Source organism: Pezoporus occidentalis, unplaced genomic scaffold (genome assembly GCF_034315485.1).
Source record: "Pezoporus occidentalis ecotype Australia unplaced genomic scaffold, CSIRO_AGI_Poc_V1 ctg184, whole genome shotgun sequence".
Lineage (NCBI taxonomy): Eukaryota > Metazoa > Chordata > Aves > Psittaciformes > Psittacidae > Pezoporus > Pezoporus occidentalis.
Genome location: NW_026913683.1, coordinates 482,018 through 502,722, shown reverse-complemented (window position 1 = coordinate 502,722; position 20,705 = coordinate 482,018). Strand labels below are relative to the sequence as shown.

Below are 20,705 nucleotides of genomic sequence, written 5' to 3'. Positions count from 1 at the left end.
CCAAATGCCTCAAAAAGTGGACCCTGGGAAGTCCCGCCAATATGTTCCCGTTCCCCTCAGCACACCCGCTCTCGGTGGCTCCTTCCCTGCTGTCCCCCTGTTCTTCCCTCGTGTGCCCTGCTCTTCTCCCTGGTGTGCTCCAATTTGGCCTGGCTCCTGCCTGGTGATCCTGCTCCTTTCTTGGTGTCTTCTGCTCACTCCCTCGTGACTCTGGTCCTTCTCTGGGGTCCCCAGATCCTCTCTCAGGTGTCTCCTGCTCTTTCCTAATCCCCCCTGCTCCTTCTCTGGTGTCCCTTGCTCCTTTTCTGGTGTCTCCTGCTCCTTGCTTTATGCCCCGTGCTCCTAATCTGGAGTCCCTTGCTCCTTCCTGGATGTCACCCTCTCCTTCCCTTCTGCCCCTGCTCCCGCCCTGCCGTCTCCAAGGCCTACCGGCCCTGCCGAGGCCGTTGGTGCTTGGGTGCGGGGCATTCCAGGGACAGCCTGGAGGCTCCCAGCCGTCGCCCCCCACTGAAGGTCTCTTTTGTGTCCCCACTGTCCCCCTTCCCAGGTGGATACGAGTGGCCCGGGCCGACGACGTGAGGCGCGGGGCGGCGGTCAATGTTATTTGAGCGGGGGCCGCGGGCCTCGGAGATAGCAGAGCGGAGGATGCAGAAAGCCGCTTACTACGACAACGCGGGGCTCTTCGGGGGCTACAGCTACAGCAAGGCCGACGCCTACCCCTACGGCGCGACCCACCAGTCCTACGGCCAGGCTGGCCTGGACGGCGAGTACCCCGGCTCGGCCTGCTCCGTCCAGGGCTCGGCTCCCGGCCGTGCCCCGGCCCACAAGGGCAGCGAGCTGAGCGGCAGCTGCATGCGGACGGCGGGGGGCGGCGCGGGGGCCAGCCAGCCCTCGGGCATCGGCGAACAGCAGCCCCCGGCGCTGCCGCCCTCCTCCCCGCCCAACCCCCCTCCCAGCGCGCCCCCTCCGAAAAAAAACAAGGGAGGCCCCAACTCCTCGGGCTCAACCACCGCCACCCTCAGCAAGCAGATATTCCCCTGGATGAAGGAGTCCCGGCAGAACTCCAAGCAGAAAAGCACCTGCGCCCCTTCAGGTAGCCCGACACCCCCGACCCGGCCCACTGCCCGCCCTGGGAGCGGGGCAGAGCCTCTCGGGCTGAGCCCCTGGCCCTGCACCTTGTCCCCTCCTCCTCCAGGGGCAATGGCCCCCAGAGATGGCTCGGGGGTCTCAGCCTCACCGGGCGCTGCAGGCGGGGAAGGCTGGAGGCTCCTGCCCTGTTCCCCCCGCCAGCCCAGTGGCGGAAGGCGCGGCCACGACTGGCCTGGATGGGGCCTCTAGGGTCCCTGGGGGAGGCAGCTGCGGGGGTCGGTGCGTGCAGGGCAGGGAGGGGTGGAAGGCCTCCCCCGAACTCCCTGCTCCCCCTCTCCGGGGGCCGGAAGAACGAGGGGGGCTTCGGGAGACCGCGGGGTGGCTTTCGGGGGGGACCAACTTGTGGCTCTTTCCTGCAGGAGAAAGCTGCGAGGACAAGAGCCCCCCCGGGCCGGCCTCCAAGCGGGTGCGCACAGCCTACACCAGCGCGCAGCTGGTGGAGCTGGAGAAGGAGTTTCACTTCAACCGCTATCTGTGCCGGCCGCGCCGGGTGGAGATGGCAAATCTTCTCAACCTGACCGAGCGGCAGATCAAGATCTGGTTCCAGAACCGCCGGATGAAGTACAAAAAAGACCAGAAAGCCAAAGGCATCATGCACTCTCCCGTTGGACAGTCCCCGGACCGCAGCCCCCCCCTGAGCGGCCCAAACCACGTCGGCTACTCCAGCCAGCTCCCCAGCGTCAACAGCCTCAGCTACGATGCGCCCTCGCCCACCTCTTTCGCCAAGTCCCAGCAGAGCATGTATGGGCTGGCCGCCTACACGGCGCCGCTGAGCAGCTGCCTGCCGCAGCAGAAGCGCTACGCGGGCGCGGAGTACGACCCCCACCCCATGCAGAGCGGCGGCGGCGGTTTCGCCAACCCCAGCCTGCAGGGCAGCCCCGTCTACGTGGGGGGCAACTTCGTGGACTCGATGCCGGCCTCGGGCCCCATGTTCAACCTGGGGCACCTGCAGCACCCTTCCTCCGCCAGCGTGGACTACAGCTGCGCCGCCCAGATCCCCGGCGGCCATCACCACGGACCTTGCGACCCCCACCCCACCTACACGGACCTCTCCTCCCACCACAGCTCTCAGGGACGGATGCAGGAGGCACCCAAGCTCACGCATCTGTAGCGGGGCGGCGGGCGGCGGGGCCCGCTCCCCTCTCCATTACCTCACTTTTCTGACGGGACAGTGTTACTTTGCTCTCGAGTGCCAACAGTGTTAGTGGATTTGTCTCCCCTAGCAGCTCCCTTCTTCCGCAGCCCCGGGTAGGTCCGCGAGCAGGAGCCTTTCTCTTAGGGCTGTGTTTAAGCATGACAGTGCAATATACTGCAAACCGAGGGACTGGTAAGCTGGTAATGATGTACTTGAAGGTAAGTTTTAGACATGCCGTAGTGTTAGCAGCTCGTCATGCTGAGGTGTTTTAGAGCAGGGGTGAGCGGTGGGAACTCGCCCGCGCGTAAACTTATTCCAGAGAAGTTAATTTATGAATTCTTCCGTAACGTAAGGATCGCATTGGACTAAACGATATGTATTTATTATTTTAAGCGAGACATTTTTGTATCACTGATTATTTATCCTCGTCTTAATGTATTTATGTGGGTATTTGTAGAGTTCCTTCACCAATACTTCGGGAGAGCGATTCAGGTCCGTGGTGACTGACATTTCCACCTATTTAGTATATTCGGTCTGAGCTAGTTGAGAGAGTAGTCTTGAACAGTTGTAACAGTGGCTGGTGTTCGTAGTTTATGTAAGGATTAATTAAGACAGCAAGTCGTAAGTCATGAATAGAGTAAAACAAACTGTGGCCATCACACAAAAGAGCCGTTACACTTTAAAAAAAAAATTAATAGTATCGGAATTATTTTAAAAGTATTTATTTCTGGCTGGCCCCGAGCGCCGGGGTGGCTTGGGGGCAGCTGGCTTGGCCGGGTGAAGCCACCCTTGGCTGGAATCACAGCCGCTTGGAGGAGGTGATCTACAAAGCAGGGACGCTTGGCCATCTTGTTTCAGATCAAATCCTGCGTACAAAAGCCTCGGTGAGGTTAACATTTATTTATTGACTGGGTATCTATCACACATATTATTATTTGGGTGGGCTATTTTATTTTCTTTTTTCTTTTTTTTATTGTTTTAAATTACACTCTGGCTATCTGAAATAGGAAAGATTAGAAGCTTAGAAAGCAAAAAAAAAAAAAATTAGAAATCCTCTGATAGTGCTAATTTCATTAGGGTCTCCATAGCAATCTGCGCAGCAGCTGCTGCCTCCTTTGTTATTTGTACTGTTGTCTTTATACTAACCATAAATCAATTTTTTAGACATCTTTGAAAGCCCGAGCTTTTCCTCTTGTTTTTCATAAAAATAAACTTTGAAAGAAAATTGACAATCAGGTAGATGCAGCCGAAGGGCAGTCGCAGAGGCGGGGTGCGGGCAGGGTCGCCCGACGAGGACGTCTCCGTCCCCCAGGACCGCGGCTGCGGGGCATCGCCGCCTCCTTCCGTCACCAACGGGACCGCTAACACGAGGCGGAATAAATAAAAATTAATTAAAAAAAAAAAGAAAAAAAAACAACAACAAAAAACAACCCCAACCAAACCACAAAACGATGCTCTGAACCCTCGTGTTTCCTCCTCTTTAGTTACACGGCTGTGTTGAATCCCTCGCTGGATTTACAGATACTTCTTTTGTAAACGTTGTCATTAAAGTCTCTTCCTGACGGTACACGTCTCTCCGAGAAGACTGTTCTTACCTCTTTCTAAAAGTGTCGAGTTCAAGATAAATCCGAACTTCCCTATTCCCCATCAACCCGTCTGACGCGCCACTTCCCAGTCTGACAAACACTGCAGCTCCTACTCCATCCTCTAATGAAAGGACATGGCATTCCTATTGTGGGAAATATTTTAACTCCTCCAATTCTGGTCAACACAGACAAGTTTTTTCTCTCTCTTTCTTTCTCTCTCTTTCTTTTCCTTCCTTCTTTTCTTTCTTTCTCTCTCTCTCTCTCTTTCTCCCTCTCTCTCTTTCTCTCTCTCCCTCTGTCTCTCTCCCTCTGTCTCTCTTTCACTCTTTTTCTCTTTCTCTTTTCTTTCTTTCTCTCTTTCTTTCTCTCTCTCTCTTCCTTTCTTTCCCTCCCTTCCTTCCTTCCTTCCTTCCTTCCTTCCTTCCTTCCTTCCTTCCTTCCTTCCTTCCTTCCTTCCACCCCCTTTCCCTCCTTCCTTCCCTCTTTCCCTTCTCCCTTCCTCCCCTTCTTTCTTTCATCACCTTCATCACCTTCCTTACCTTCCTTCCTCACCTTCCTTTCTTCCTCACCTCCTGGTATTTATGTTTGGCTGGACAGTAACAATTCAAAATCCTACTTAAGGTTTTATTTTCCCCTCCATGCAATTTTAACAATGTTGTGCTATGTTGAGAAGTGGAACTTCTGTTAAATTTCACTTTTACCCTAGCAAATTTGGATATATGTGTTGTAGATCTGTAAACAATACAGAACAGAATAAACTACTTTGTTCAGATACATATTTTAACCATTTTGAGCCCTAAAATTGTTTTATCTGGAATTTTCCACACAAATTGTTTCATAGAAGCTCCATTTGGGAGTAAAAACCACATACAAGTAATGCAAAAAGTAAGGCTAAACACCACTTGTGAATTACACTTTATAATATTCCATAAATATATATATGTTTGTATCTCCAGAATTTTCTGTAATCAATGTACCCAGGACTGAGATTGTACATGTGGGTTTTTTTGTGTGTTCTTGAAAACACCATGTATTTTGTACCACCTGCTTCTATATGTGAAATGGCAAGGCACCCCTATTTCTGCAGGGCCATTCCTGGTGTAACCCTATGTGCTTTCCTCAAGAGTTTCCCACCTCCATGCTCTGTAGGTTGCTCTTCAAACAGTGTCCGCTCTGACTTACATGATTAGTCCTTCATTAAATCTGTTAGGAAAGAAAAGGCCGTTTATAGGTAGCCCTTCCCATGATCTGAGGAAGAAGGGGGTTTGAGAGGAACCCTGACCACAAACACAGAGTTACTGAGGCACACTGCTCTGAGATATTTTCGTATTGCAGAAGGATGGGGTTTGCAGACTTAGTTTCCAGTGGGGGGGAGGAGGAGCATGTGCGAGGGGAAATCTTGTAAATAAATTCACTTTTCTTCTCCGTGACTCCGGCAGAGGCGTCTTGTTTGTGACACAGGAGAAGTCCATGATGATAACTTAATTATTGGAAGCAATGTTACTTTAGTGAGATCACTGGCATTTTTACAATGTTTGTACAAGCATCAGCAATCTAGAGGAGAGAGACACTTTGGCACAAGCCAGACTTTTTCTTGGCCCATCATTTAAAACCCATAAATTATAAACAGCCCCCTTTCACACTCAATAGGAACTCAGATCTTTTGCAACAGCATCTGATGTGATGAACTCCAGTCACCTATTTAAAACACAACTAGTCAGCCAAGACCAGGCCTGGGGCTGATCCTAGCCTTGCTTTTCTTTGCATGTAGGAGTCATATCATCCCTTCCCCTCCTTCCCTGCTCCCTCCATCTGCTCCAGACCCGTAGCAGGGTCACTGAACCAAGGCCTCTCAATGTCGGCAGCACTGCTGCAGTGTTTGGAATAGAGAGCTGCTGACAGCACTGGTTGAGGGGCGTCAGGGCTGTACTGAGCTTCAGTGGGTCTGTGAAGGTTCCCCTGTTCAGTGGGTTTTGGGTCTCCAGTTGCTGTTTTGGCTCTTATGGTAACTCACTATTTAATGGGGGCCCAGCAGTTTCCCTGCTGCAAAAGGAGATGAAGCTTTGTGTCAACTCTGTGCAGTCAGTACAGGACTGAGCTGCACCTTTGTACCCTCTTTCTTTTGAGGGGTGTCCCATCCATATCCCTCTGTCTAGGGCCTGGTGAGCAGCACCAGGGCAGGGGAACCCAGTCAGGCGCAGCCAGGAGCTCCCAGGGATGCCACTCTCTTGCAGGTGACACTTATGTGAGGCTGGGGAAGCAAAACCAAATGCATCCTGCTTCATTAGCAAGTGGTCCCTGGGCAAAGTAGGGTTTACAGCCCTGGTCCCTAGGTGGTCCAGGGAGGGATTCCAGGGCACCCCATATGGCTGCCACCGTGGGACTATGCCTGGGTCGTCTGGGCTGCACCAACCTATCCATGGGTAAAGAGGAGGCAGCTGGCTGCAGGCAAAGCAGGCAAGGACAGGCGGCAGCGGAGGCTAGCTAAGAAAGAGGGAGCCCACCAGCATCAGCTAGAAGCCCCCTGACTTTCTTAGGGACCCGCTGGATCATTGATGCTCCGTGGCAAGAAGTCTGAAGGCAGGACCCACCACTGGGGTCTCTGCACCGCTGAAACAGCCTGCAGAAAGGTCTAGGCACAGAAGGGATTACTCTGCTGAGGAACAAAGAAGGTAAAGCGGTTGGGGGTGCTGGGGTCCTGCTGGGAGGGTGCCTCACTGACAGCCGTCAGCCAGGGAGGCAGGGAAGGAGCTGCAGCTCACAACACCATCCTTCTACGTGCCAGACTGCTGTGTGTGCCCAGCAGCCACACACAATGGCAGCCCAGCGAAGGCACAGCATGCTGTGTGGTGGAGAGGCCCAGGCATCCAGCAGACCTGCCTGGGAACAAAAGCTGGAGCCAGACGGGCAGCACAAAGGGGCTGGTGCTGCTAGGGCAATTAGGGCTGCGGTGGTTGGCTGGGCACCATGTGATGTTATACATAGACGAACTGGCTACCTCTGCTTTTAAAAGGCATTAGATGTGCTGGACCACAGCTCTGTTGGCCACAGCCACTTTCCAGGGACTGAGTGGCAGGTTAATCCCTGAACAGGCTCTCCATTCCCATGTGAGCAGCAGCAGTGGCAACTTGGTCCTGGCTGGCAGTGGAGCTGGTGGGGGAGGGAAGAGGCTGGCTCTATTAAGGGTCATCAATCACATGATGAACACTTTTCACTCGACAGCGTTCCTCTGACTTCTCTTCTAGCCTGAGCCAGCTGGGACTCGATCAGAAACTCCAGCAGCAGAGGAATAGCCCAGTCCCAGAGCCCCAGAGCCATGGAGTAATATGGCAGGATGGGACGGAGCCCCTTTGGTCAGAAAGGCTGAGATGCAAAAGGGGACACAGCAAGGTGTCGTCTGTACCAGCACATCCACAGACCTCTGCAGAAACTTCTTGGGAGCAGACTTTGGCCTTTGTGTTCACCTTCAGGGCCCAGGATCCTGGAGCTCCTTGAACCCAGAAAGGCTCAGCTGCAACGATCATAAGCACAAAGCTGAATGAAATCAGCATGGGATCTGTACTATTAGTAGGATGGAGTCTTCTGGGTAAAAATACTCTTGAATGTACAAGTTGAGCACTTCTTTCTTTCTTTTTAGTTTGTTGATGTGCAGTTTTTCTTGCAACAGCAGAAGTTTTGAAGAGGGCAGACAACCTCCAGCCCCTGTGTAGTAACAATCTTTCCTCCAAGGAACTTGGGCCACTTTTTAGGACCTTTGGGAGTAAGAAGGGCTAGGCAAAGCAGAAATCCTGGCTGCAAACCCTTTAACATCTCTGTTTTGCACAGAGCAGCATGGCTTACCTTAATACCTCTGGGTTATCCATACATGTATATTTTCCTATAAAATTCATAGCCATGGGACAGGAAATGGCATTACATGGCGCAGGGGCTCGAGTGGAATTACTCTCCTTGGCAAATCTTTACAGAATGAGGGAGAGACTCCTTTTCTCTGTGTTCATGTGGAGGATCTTTATAGTTAATCCCACAGACTGTGAGAGCAGAGGTCTCTGTCCCAGGCCTGGTGAAACTGCCCCAGGGGTCAGCCAGGAAAGCGGAGCTTGTGGCAGGGAAATACTGGTGGCAGAGGGAAACACGCTTTCCTCAGGAAGAGCGCAAAATGCGCTGCCTGTTTGGAAGGGCTGTGCTTGTGCTGGAGCTGAGCCTGCCCCACCCCAGAGCGGCAGAATGATTTCCCTTCTTTGCCCTGGGGTCTCTGCACATCCCTGGTTTTATTCACACTGTACAAAATAAACTCCCCGGAGCTTCTCCTTTTTCTCTGCTAGCCTTCCTTCCAGGGGCCTTTTATGGTTTGCCTGTGTTAACAGGGACAATGCTTAAATCCCCAGTGTTTGCTTCCTTCTCTTTGGAATGCCCACCCATGCCCTGGCTGTCTCCACACGATGGAGTGCATCCCCACATACCGCTGAGAACCAACTCTCTCTTGCTGTTATGTTGTGGCAGCAGAAGGGCAAGGACAAGGCCATGCTTTAATCAGACCTTCTGTATCATTTTCCTGAGGACAGGGTTGAGCACGGGTCTGTTGAATCTCCTGTATGTTATTGAGACAAGCACAGATGGTGGAGGCTTACTCCAGAGAGGAAAGGCAATGTGCACCAACATCAAAGTAGTCCTTGTGGCCCAGGGCTGCCATTGCCTTCATGCATGTGCGGCTCAAGCAGCCTCCTCAGTGCACTGCTGGTAAGCATCTGCACTCAACGGGGCTTTGGGCTTTTTCACTGGGCTTGTTTCTACATCACATCTTAATTTCCCAGTGGTTGTGTCAGGCTTTGCAGTGGCCCATGTGCTCCCAGAAGTGTGGTGGCACAGGGATTGGTTTGGTCCATTGTTCTCACAGGGGTTTCTGGACCAGCAGCTCCTCTGGTTCGTGCCATTACTGCACTACTTGACAGGCATCCCCAAACCTCCCCGCCATTCTCAAATTGCCTTTGACAGCATCACATTCCTCCCACCCTTCTTTTTAACTCACTTTTCTTCTTCCTCCTTTTGACTTCCAGGGACTCTTTCCTATTAGACCTCTTGCAAAAAGCCAGCAAAACCAGCTGCAGTCTCTCAATTTCCTATCACTGGGACTTAGCCATATAAGTATGAACACTGTGAAATTCAGAAGCATAGAAAATCAGATCCCTGTCAAAAGCCAAAACAGCAACAAGAGATGCTCTGCCTGTGTTTAGCCACTGATTCCTGCTTTCCTCACCCTTGAACAGTCCTGCAAAAACAAACAGGTAGTGAACAAGAAACTCAGTAACAGAATCCAGCTGTGTGAATGGAAAGATCGTATGTTGGTGTGAACATGGACAGCTCTTCTAGCATTTAAAACAGAGCTTTAGGTGTAATTAAACCAGTTGTGTTCTGCAAACAGAAGACTCAAGTAGAGCAGCAGCCCTCCTCCAGAGCCAGTGCTATTTGCTTCATTGCAGGCAAGAGTTTTTACAGCAGGGGAGACTGAAAAGCACAGATGCTCTCCTGCATGGCCAGCCTTTCTCTGCTAAAGAGCTTGGTGTTCCCAGGCTTCTGTTTTGCCAGAAGATGACATTTTCCCAACTGCTCTGATTGCCATGGGTGTGCTGAGCAAGTTTGTATCATCCATAATTTAACCCCTCCCTCAAAATGTAGGTTTCCTGACAAGGTATATTTAATTTGAACTCTTCTTCTAATGTATACAACCAAATAGAAATACAGGTGATATCCCATTACTAGTGCAGCAGGGTAGCATAGATGAGACTGTGTCTGGAGAACACCTAACTTTGTGTCTCTGTGCTTACCAGTGACTGCTCTGTAGATCCCAAGTCCCAAGCACATTAATGCTGCAAAGCCAGCCTTTGCTCTGTAATAGCTGCTTTATAGCAGGTGGGTTGGATGAGCTGGGAAGAAAGCAGGGCTAATAGAAATTGACATCAGTGATCAGAGCCCATATGCAGTGAAGTACACCTATGTCCTTGTGGGCTTGTATCTGCCTGTCCCAGGGATGTGTCATGTCAGGGCCTCTGCAGGAAAGAAATAGAACAGGCCTGCTGTGAACCCTCAATTGGGTGTAATAGTGGGGCAGCTGGGGCTGAGCTGCAGAGCACTTCTTTGTGGGAAAGAGTTGAGGTTGAGTCAGTGAAACGGTCTGATTGTGTCTCCCAATGGTCTGATTGTGTCTCCCAATGGTGTCCCTTCTCTGCTACCAGCCCTCTGAAATCTGTGGAAGACCTTGTGTAACTTTTCCTTCTCTGGAGATCCTGGTTGCCCTTGGTTGGTTGTCACCATGTCAGGTCCTCACAAAATCTGTGGCCTCTTCTTGACCACAACAAGCAGAGCTTTGGCCAAGAGTTTATTGAGCTATTTGGGCTGTTGAGTCTAAGGCACTGAATAAAGGCATTTAAAGTTTGTGGTTTTATTCAGAAATATACTTTTTTATAAGGTACCACCTTGCATTTCCCAACTGATTTCACATCCACTTCCTAAGACTTAGAAGGTTACATGTGCAATTTGAAGCAGCATGATGCAGCTATTGCTCGTGTTCTTTGTCTGTCCACTCCCAAGTCACTGAAGCCCAAGTGTGCTCTGCCCAGAGTACTCTTTTGCTGTTCTGAACTGCACTGACACATGATTATCAGTCACTTAAAAATGCTTCAGGTACATCTCAGCAGTATGCGTAATGTCAGGGAAGTATAATCTTGTTTGAACTCAAAGTTTTGTACAGAATGAACAGTCCTCTGTAAAATGTTAAATTTAGTATGAGTCCTCCATTCCTGGTGAGGTACTAAACACAACATTTTGTATTCAGTGTGAATACAGGTTTTATGGAGAGGGGAAAAAAAAAAATCCTTTCCATTTTGATGCTCTTCAAAATCCATAAACTAAAATTTGTTTCATTAAAAGTAGGTTCCTTGTGGGGAAGATAAGAAAATTAAGTCTTAAAGCAGTTCTCAGATATAAAGATAGAATAGTTTTGGGGCTTTCATTTATTAATCAAGTAAATAGGGTGAAATAGTAAAAGATGAGGATGTGCAAATCACTCTTTCTAAGAGGGATTCAGCAGTCATATTGATTCCAAAGTACGTAATGCAGCTACACTAAGGTGGGAATACTAACAGTTTTCCTGCGTGTGCATGGCAGTCCACACCATACATGGTCTAAAAGACTTCAAGTAAGAGCTACTGGGGCCCACACATGTTTACCTGTAACAAAGACTTATTTTTTTCCTAATTCTGCAAGCATAATTTATAATAGGACTGCTTAGGGATCTTATGGAGATGAATGTTTTTATTTCCCTCCAAATCAGATTTCCAGTTATGTTTCAATACAGTGATCTTTAAGTATTGGCATCTTAATGATTGACTTCTATAATCTGGGACAACTTTCCCACATTTTGTAGCGATACACTTTCAAATCGCAATTGAAAGTATCTTGATACCTCTTTTTTTTTCTATTTTATTTCCCTCATCCTGTGAGTTCCTGACATATTTTTATCAAGGTAAATCCGTTTAATGGAACAGACCTAATTTTAATTTTGCAGCTGATCATTACAGGAATTATCCTGATAGGCACCATGTGGGAGCAAGGCCAACCTCTTGCTATATTTAGAAGGAGAGTTTTGTGCAACTTGCAAGCAATTTTTTAATTCTAGTGGTTGAATTTCCTGCTGCATCCACAAGGAAATAGGTCTTGGCTTCGCTTGCCTGAGTGCAAGAGGTATATAGATGCCCCATCCCTGAAGACATTCAAGGCCAGGCTGAATGTGGTTCTGGGCAACCTGATATAGTTGAAGATGTCCCTGCTCATTGCAGGGGGGTTGGATTAGATGGCTTCTGAAGGTCCCTTCCAACCCAAACTATTCTATGTTTCTATGATTATCAATTGACAAGTTAGATAAAACTCATCATTATCCAAATCAAGCATGTGTAGCTCAGACTGAATGGTCAAGTGTCACTTGGAGCCATGTAGGGAAAGACCATCCTTCTTGGAGTCCAGGCTTCATATCCTTCGCACTTGTTCTTGTTGCCTGCCATTCTGAGGGGATGAAACCAAGAGAGGGAGTTGGAGTGGTTGCCTGGGCAGTGCAGCTTGCTGCAGTCTCTGCCAGGTGAAAGCGCTCTGTAAACAGTACTGAATCGCCTAGGGAAAAATGAAAGCCCATTAACGGGGTGAGCCCGGGGATTCACTTTTGAGAGGCTGCAGAGCACTTATCTGATGGAGCGAGACCATTAAGTGCCGCGAGGTGCAGCATCCCCCAACCGGGTGCGGACAGCCTGGGGATGCTTGCGCATTCCTCCTCTCCCCCGGCTGCTCCCCCGGGCCGCGCGGGTTCCCGTGGAAGCTCCCGGGGGCTTGGCCGACAGCAGGGCAAGGGGAGGGGGCAGAGCTGCCCTGGGACGGGAGCCCTGCCAGTCCAGGGGAAGCGGCCTGTCCCGACGGGGTCTGGGGAGGGCTCGGGGTGCTGCCCACCCGCAGCCCCGCACCGGCCCTGGGCAGGTGGCCGTGGGCCGTGAAGCCCTCGGCGCCCGGGACCCCCGGTGCGGGCTTCCCGCGCAGGGTTCCCATTGGCCGCGGGGCGGGACGTGCCGCCCCACTCCCAGCCCTATATTAGGGAAATATTGCCCCAGCGGGGTGTGGGGAGCGGTGCTGCCCCGCAGGCCATGGACCTGGGGTACTTTCCCCTCGCCTTCCCGCCGGGGCTGTGCCGCGGAACCCCGGAGTCACCCTTTTCCCGGCTGGCGGACGGCACCTTCCTGGCGCTGGGCACCGCAGCCAGCGCCGCGTCAGCCCCGCCGCCGGCTGCTTGCGCAGGGGCAGCGGGGTACACGGCCGCCGCCCCCGCGGAGCCGGGCTCCAGCTACCGGCCGTCCCGCGGAGCCGGGCTGCCGGACTGCTCCACATCCATCTTCCCCGGGAGCGGCCGCCCCCCGACGCCTCCGGAGGTCGGCCCCTCCTGCCCCGGCGGTGTCCCCCCGCCCGGCTCCCTGGCCCCCTCGGCGGCCCCGGCGGCGCCCCGCACCTTCGAGTGGATGCGAGCGAAGCGGAGCCCGCCCGGGAGAAGTGAGTGGGGCGGCGGGGGGCGGGCGGGGGCTGCTCCCATCCCAGCTCCCCTCTGATCCCCTCCTGCCCCGACCCCCGCCCAGCTCCCTTCCCCTTCCCCCCGCTGAAGCGCGGTGTTTTTCGGCGTTGCAGGCGGTGCGGCGCCGTGCAGGGGGGACCCTCCCGCCTGCCCCGCACGCACCAGCTTCAGCACCAGGCAGCTCACGGAGCTGGAGAAGGAGTTTCACTTCAGCCGGTACCTGTCGCGGGCTCGCCGTCTCGAGGTGGCCCGCTCGCTGCGCCTCCGCGACGCCCAGGTGAAGGTCTGGTTCCAGAACCGCCGCATGAAGCAGAAGAAGCGGGAGCGGGAGGCGCTGGCCGCCCCCACCGCCGCGCCCGCCGATGCCCTGGGCGGCCCGGCGTGAAGCCCCACGGCCCCCGACGGAGGGGTCCGCCGGGGACGTCGGGGCAGGGAGGGATGCTGCAGCCGGCGGGAGACTCGCGGTGCCCTTTGGCGCGGGACCGCGGCGAGGCAGCTCCCCTGTGGTTGTTGGTATTTTCTTTCTTTCTCTATTGCAACTTATTTACAGTTTTATTTATGAGGATTCAGGGAAAAGTGCCAGCCCGGAACGCTGCTGCTCAAATTCTGCCCGTGGGAGCAGTCTGGCACAGCCTGGAGATACCGGGGACTGCCGCTGCACCGGCTGCCCTGGGCTCGGCGGCTGCCCAAGCAGCCGGCCCCTTCCCCGTTTTCCATTTAAGGAGAGATACGCAGGCTAGGGCAGAGTTCATGCAGAAGAAGGGGGGAAAGCCCGAGAATAGAGCAGAACAGAGCAGGGAAAACTTCTCACAGGAGTATGAGTCCAGGATCCCCTTCTGGAAAAAGTGCCCTTGTCTTGTGCCCTACCCTTCGCAAAATTGCTGCAAAAAATTATGCTGTTTCTGCTTGTATTTATTCCTCGTTTGTTCCTATTCCTTATGCGGCTAGTTTAGTCCAAAATCTGCTTAGTAACCGTGAGGGAAGATTTTTAAAGAAAGTCAGTCTAAGGAGGAGCACCTCATTCAAACTGCAGAGGTGCTGGGATTTTCCTTACAGAGGCTGCACAGGACCAGACAGCAGCCACTCCACTGGCTTCCAGCACCTCTTGCATGTGCCTAGGCAAGGACAAGACAATATAAAACCTCTTACAGCATCTAGATGTAAGATCATCCAGCTCTGCAGGCTTGATTATATCTTACAGTTAAAGAAATGCACCATGTGAAATCTGTTTGCAACAAGTCTTATTACATGCGAAACCTCAAGACCTGTTAAAGTACAGAATAATGCTTGGGTTTGACCACAGAACTCTGGCAGCGAAAGACCAAGAGGATTCCTGGGTCTTTTACCATTCAAAAAGAACAACTGATTACCGCATACGAGTGCAAAATTCACCAGTGTTCTTCACATGTCCCCATTTCATCTTTCCCAGAGGTAAAATAACTGTACTGAAGTGCATAGAAGAGTCAAGTTTAGATTCTTTTCCTACCTGTGAACTGGAAAGCATAACAAGAATGTGGAGAAGAATGACATCTGGATTTATGGGAAGGTGATTTTATTTATTTGTGAGACAAAATGATTTTGGACAGCACATTTGTTGCTCTGGATTTCTGCTGGGTGAAGAACAACTTGTAGCAGGAGGGGAGATGTATCTCAGGGGACCTGTGAGCACCAAGTTCCTGTTTGGAAGCCAGCCCCAGACACAGACAGCTGTTGATTTTTGTTGAGTGCTTGTTGGGCAAACCAAGACAGAAGATGAAGATGGATGTCTCAAGTCAGAAAGTCCATAATGTTGGGGATACTTATTCTCTGTAATACCTTCCATTCTCCAATGTACCCCTCTGCTTATAAGCTTTCCCATGAAGATTTCTCCCTTGGACTGGGAAGCCATCGCTGATGGCAGCTTCAGTAGAGGTTGGCAGGAGTCCTGGGAAACAGTGTGCTCCAAAAGCCAGGCAGGCATGTTGGGATGATGCCATGGCTGAGCATGAGCAAGCAGCCTCCTTGGCAAGGAGGTGGGTGCCCCTGCAGTGAGCATCTGCAGGAGAGGACCTTCTAAGACAGAAGGATTTGGTTACGCATCATATCCCAACTGTACCTGGAAAGTACAATGAGGCTAAAGGCTTGTGGTTGTGCATGGACACAGGGACATTTTTGTTCTGTATATGGTGTTACGGTTCATGTCCCACTGATTCATTTCACAGGTTATCACTGAAAAATTCTCAGGACTGAAGTACTCGTGTGGAACTAGTTGCAACCAAAATATACGGTTTTCAATTCCTTATTAAAGTAATGACACCAAACAAGTGTTACACTGCAGGCTGATCATTCATTAAGAAATAGGAAAAATTATTTCTGTCACCTGTTTTTGAGAAGATGCTATTTAAAGCAGAATAAAACAAAATCTGGTAAAATTAATAAAAACTCAAGGAAATAAAATTTGATTTACAAGCTGAATATTAAAGTCAAGTCAACTACTAATCAACCCTTTTCAGGTGTTCTTAAGGTACATATCTACCAAGTCTCCTGATAGTTTTTGGTTTTTAAACAACAATAAGCATGGACAAGTAGTCAGAATAGCCCATCTTTCTAAGAGCACATGGTTCACACGCAAACTTTATAAAACAGCTGTGTTTTCAGTTACCTCCAAATTTGTCACATGTCTATGGGATTGCCGGTTTGTCAGCCTTTTATTTTCCTAATGATTTTGACATTTGTGCTGGGCACTTCAGGCCAGAGGAATGTTTTCCATCCTGCTGGCATGTTCCTGCGCTACCAACATGGAAAGAAAGATTCTCATTGATTTCAGTGGTGCTGGATCAAGCCATTACAGCACACTAAGTCTTTTGTAATGAATGTTTTCATGCGGTATATTTTCCTGAATAAATAAATACATGTGCAGGCCTTGTAGCAGTGCACAGTTCTGTATCCATCAAAATGACACAGCCTGAATATATATTTACTTGCAAATTAAGATGAAACCTTACAACTCTTTTATGGCAGTCTGAATCAATTTGCTGTTATGAACACAACTGTATTCTGCCTTAAGAGCCAGTACTTAGTATTAAGTGCAGTTTCTGCTCACATGACAGGGCCAGTTTAATAGGATCTTTCTTCTTCACCAGCAGTTTTAGCTGTATGAGAATTAGATATTGCTCCTTTGCACTGTTCTGTCAGCAAGATACCCAGAGGAAGGAGCTAATGCAAGTCATGTGCTAATTCCTGAATAATTAAATGCTAAATAAATGATAGATAAGGTCTAAGATTCCCTCATTTAACATTAATCCCATTAATTGTGTCTCACACACATTCAGTTTGAAGCCTAGCAGTTGGAAACAGGTTTTGGATTAGGCACATGGAGGTAAGAGCACAACCTGCAGTTCTCACTGCAATCTGAACAAATACCCACCACCATATAATTTATCACAAGTTATGAAAATACTATTTCCTGGCCTTATTTTCTCTCAAACATCATTAGAAAACACAGAAAGACCATTCTCTTTCAGTCATATATTAATTTTTGCCTACTGACTGTTGCTCAAAGGGCCACAGGCTACAAAGGGATATGAACAAAATAATATTTTTCATGTGTTCCCATTTTGCCTGAAACAGAACAAAAATATTGATTTGGAAGGCTTCCAAGGAGAAAAAACTTGTAAAATTACTGTTCCTAAGCGGTATATGTGAATGTAGAGAATTCATATCCTTTGGATAGGTAACTGATAACAGAAAATCACACCTCTTTGAAAACCAAGCTTGGGCAAGAACCCACGCTTGCTTTGGTATCTAGCTTTCCATGCAGAACTGAATGTTACTGCTTGCAAATACAGCACAGGGAATGCTTTGCCGAGGGTCAAACCAACGACTCCAGGATATGGTATAAACTGCAGATACAGGTTTATTTCGAGCATGAAAGAACACAGCAGTAAACCAGAAAACAAAAACATGCAACCCAATCCCCACATTTTAATCTCCTTTTAAAAGTGTGCCATTTCCTCTATTTATTGGTAAAACCTGGAATGGTGGCTTACGCATAAACCAGTACAGATTATTAGTAGAGGAGAACAGACTATTACTTCTTTTAAGAAAAACCTTTGCAGGCAAAGTTACAAAATGGAAAGACCTCCTTGTAGTTCCAAGCACTTGTCTCTAACACCTAATAAATCATACTTATGATGTGTCCTGCACTACTCAGCCTAAATTCCAAGGAAATCCCGAGAACACTTGCAAATCCCTGATGGCCAAGGAGAAAGAGGTATGGAGAGAAACCCCAAATAAGACATGGTTGTTACCAGTTTATCACTAAGAGGTGACTGAAGTTTAGGGGAAACACATTCTTTTCTATTAGTGATATATGGCTACATACATGACTCAATCTCAAGCGTTATTTTCTATGACTTTTCTTAATGTCAGTGAACTAGAAGAGTCTTTGTCCAGGGAAAAGCACCCTGTTGAAAGAAAGGAAGGTGAACCAAACGACAAATAACTCTGCTCCCTGAAGTAACAAAGTCTGGTATTCATTCTTCCCCCAGCCGTATCTCCAAAATGCCCCCCAAATAATTATGAGCAATATATAGGAAAAAATATTTCCCGGAGCCAGTGTCTTATTGTATTTTACATTTATCCAGAAATTATTTGCTATTCTTGAACGCCAGCCAAGTGAACAAAGTAACCCTCAGCTGTGCAACATGTGAACCTTCCTTGTCTTAAACTTATGTCTGCACAGAGTGTTAAAATCTCAGATGAAGATACAGTCCTTACAACTATTTGTAAGCAGAACAAGGCTTCCTTTATACTGAAAACATTTAGACCACATGCCCACAAAAGAGCTTTTCATAAACAGTTTTGTTTTTCTTGTGTTTTTGTTTCCTTAAAAAGCAACAGATCCTGGTGATTAGCAGATTGAAAACCAAGCAGTTTAAGTAAACAAACAAATACATGAACAAATACAGTCAGTTCATTCTCTACCAGCCCATCAGACTTCCCAACACCTGGAAAATAGATATTTTTTACTACACTTCATCAAAAAGCATAGTGTTACAGATAATAGACCACAATTTTGAGTTTATTCTGGAAACCGAGGCACCTTTAACCAGGATAGCATATCATGCCTTGTGAAAACGTGTAACAGGTCCAACTCCAGCAGTCTGGCCCTGGCCTTAAGAGTGAGACTCCAACACCTACCACCATGGGGGACATACCTAACCTGGGTGCTTGTTCCCTTACACAGAGAACAAAGAACTTGGCAATGCATCGATCCATGCTGCTGTGGGTGTGCATAGAATTACACCCATATGTGAATTCAGTGGATCAGGAGAGCTGCTTCTGCTGGGCAAAGGAACTATTCCTTCTGCCCATACAGCCTGAGAAAAAAATACCCGCATCCCCGTAATATGATTTCGGTGACATTAATACAGCAGGAGAACCTTGAGAGCTAAGGCTTTCCAGCCATTACTCTTCATCTTAATGGTTGTTCTACACTAAATCTACAGTTCTAATGCCCCTTTTTATGTTCCTTTAACAAGTAAGCTAGATTAAACACAATAAAGTTGATAGTGGTATTTGAAAATAGATAAAAATCTCACTAAATTTTTTAATGACTACTCAGATCGGATTTTGCCCAGTTACTGTTCAGATAATGGAAACAATTTCTAATCCTGGCAGTCTCTAGTATCAGATCCATATGTTAAGCACAGATATTGGAATAATTATTTTTAAAGCACACACATTTATAGATTTATAAATTATACCATTTATGTGGGATAACATTTTCTTCAACATCAGAGTGTATCAAATGTAATGATAATTATGAAACAGTGATAAAGCCCTATCAATAAACAACATCTATCTTTCTCTTTAGAAATTCAGCTGGGTAGAAACATCATAGGTACCTGACACCAGTGGGTTATCAAAGCCGTTTTCTCCTCCTGGAGAGACTAGCCCCTAAAACACAGCTCACACAACAGGGAGATGTCTTATAACAGGTCCAAGATTCTGTAAAATGCTGTGATTGTAACCAGCACTGTGAGCACTGTGACTTTCATTTTAATGTGACCAGGCAGACAGTGCAAAAAAATGGGACAGGACTGTTGAACAGTCTTAATATCACGTCTCACTTAAGAAATGGTCCACCTGGTGCATCTGGTTGCTTTTCAAATGTGGTACCAAATGAAATAGATTTGGTAATCTGATTTGGGACATCACAAGTGTGAATTGTTACCGCAAAAGCCACATGAGGAAAGGATTATCACAACTCTAGAGCTAATAATAACTGTGAAAGAAAAAGGAAAAAAAAGGAAAAAAAGAATTATGTCCTGTCTGCATGTTGTCAGTGTCATTTATGATGTTGTTGTGTCTGCCACCTGTGATCTAAGTCCCGCAACAGAGCTCATCCTCCCCAGGGGCAGATGGCCTTGCTTTCAAGAACTGGGAGAGCATGGCTCTGACCTGTTCTTCTGAAGACTTTTTCCTAAATTTAAAATCCATTGTATTTAATAAAAAGGTGATGGCATACCTGGAAGTTGTCAGCAACAGTCACATCCAGACAGGGACACCAGACACTGCCAGCCTGCAATTTGTTTTGTAAAGCCATCATCAGCCTGAGCATCACTGGTGGCTGCATAATATCCAAGCAGTGCAACCGATTGCTCACGTTTGCTGGGTTAGTCAGTCTCAGGGCTTGTTTTGCATTGGTCCTGCCTGCATTCAACCATGTTGATAGTCCAGGTTGACTGGCCATCTGACTCATTAGTGTACGTCTTCTGTACCAGAGCTGAGATATACTGGCAAGTCCATGTATTCATCTTATTAAACACATTTAATTCAGATCTTAAAAACATTACTCCTTGTCCTGGTTTCAGTGGTAATAGTTATTTTTCTCCTTCCTCGCAGCTGCTGCAGTGCTGTGTTTCAGCTTTAGTCTGAGAACAATGCTGATAACACACCAGTGTTTTAGTTGCTGTTAAGTAATACTTACCCTGACCAAGAACTTCTCAGTCTCAGTCTCCTCTGCCAGTGAGGAGGGGCACAAGAAGCCAGGAGGAATCAGAGACAGGACACCTGACCCAAACTTGCCAAAGGGGTATTTCATATCACAGCACATCATTCCAGTATGTAAGCTGGGGGGAGTCACCTGGAAGGCACAGATCACTGCTCAGCTCAGGCTGGGTGTCAGTTGGTGGGTGGTGAGCAATTGTACTGTGCACCACTTGTGCTTATTGATTTTTTTCCTTTCCTCTTTTAGTTTTATATTCTCTCTCCTTGTTACTTCCTTATCTTTATTATTATTATTATTATTAGTAGTAGTAGTAGTTTTGTATTATACCTTAGTTATTTGACTGTTCTTATCTTAACACGTGGAGTTTACATTCTTTCAATTCTCCTCCCTCTCCTGCCCGGAGTGCGTGTGTGACAGAGTGGCTGCATGGTTCTGAGTTACAGGCTGGGCTTAAACCATGAAACTCCTGAAACTCTTGCCAGCTTTCAGGGAATTGAGAGGCGGTGATGGATTGGGGAAGTTACATTTACACATGGCTGCTAGCCGGACTGAGCTGGAATTCAGATAGCCTGTGCTCTCTGCGCACTCATAGAAACTGAATCTGGCTCATGTGGCTCAAAACATTTCTCAATCAGGCATTCTTTTTCCATCTCCCAGTGTTCAAAGGGCTTCAAAGTGCATATTCGTTGAAAAATGTTGTAAAATCATTGCTGCACTACTTTTTATTTCTGGTTGCTTGGT

At 48.5% G+C, this 20,705-nt stretch overlaps 3 protein-coding genes and 1 long non-coding RNA gene across 10 annotated transcripts in view; 3 read left to right on the top strand and 1 right to left on the bottom strand.

Annotated features, from left to right (window-relative positions):
• Positions 1-3,733, top strand: part of HOXD3 (homeobox D3) — a 30,465-nt gene extending 26,732 nt beyond the window's left edge. For all 7 annotated transcript variants that reach the window (XM_062615833.1, XM_062615835.1, XM_062615837.1 and 4 more), the window contains 2 exons: positions 548-1,093; positions 1,509-3,733. In XM_062615833.1, coding sequence (XP_062471817.1) covers positions 598-1,093; positions 1,509-2,260 — 1,248 coding nt within the window. In that variant the 5' untranslated portion in view covers positions 548-597 and the 3' untranslated portion in view covers positions 2,261-3,733. The remainder of the gene's footprint in view (positions 1-547; positions 1,094-1,508) is intronic.
• LOC134162232 (uncharacterized) lies at positions 2,989-4,022 on the bottom strand. Its single transcript, XR_009964263.1, has 2 exons — positions 3,727-4,022; positions 2,989-3,150 (listed from the first exon to the last, which is right to left on the bottom strand). It is a non-coding gene; the product is annotated as an uncharacterized LOC134162232 (long non-coding RNA).
• An 8,529-nt stretch (positions 4,023-12,551) lies between these two features.
• On the top strand, positions 12,552-16,115 carry LOC134162228 (homeobox protein Hox-D1-like). Its single transcript, XM_062615832.1, has 2 exons — positions 12,552-12,955; positions 13,103-16,115. The coding sequence occupies exons 1-2, from the start codon at positions 12,552-12,554 to the stop codon at positions 13,353-13,355; spliced, it is 657 nt and encodes a 218-aa protein (XP_062471816.1). The 3' UTR covers positions 13,356-16,115.
• Positions 13,086-20,705, top strand: part of MTX2 (metaxin 2) — a 52,582-nt gene continuing 44,962 nt past the window's right edge. The window contains exon 1 of the mRNA XM_062615830.1: positions 13,086-13,096. The gene's annotated coding sequence lies outside the window, so the exon portion shown is untranslated. The remainder of the gene's footprint in view (positions 13,097-20,705) is intronic.

Bases quoted from the DNA above. Each gene is read 5' to 3' on its own strand.
- LOC134162228 (XM_062615832.1), top strand. From the start codon at position 12,552: ATGGACCTGGGGTACTTTCCCCTCGCCTTCCCGCCGGGGCTGTGCCGC. The intron at 12,956-13,102 runs GTGGGGCGGCGG...GGCGCCGTGCAG, and splicing joins AGCCCGCCCGGGAGAAGTGA to GGGGGACCCTCCCGCCTGCC.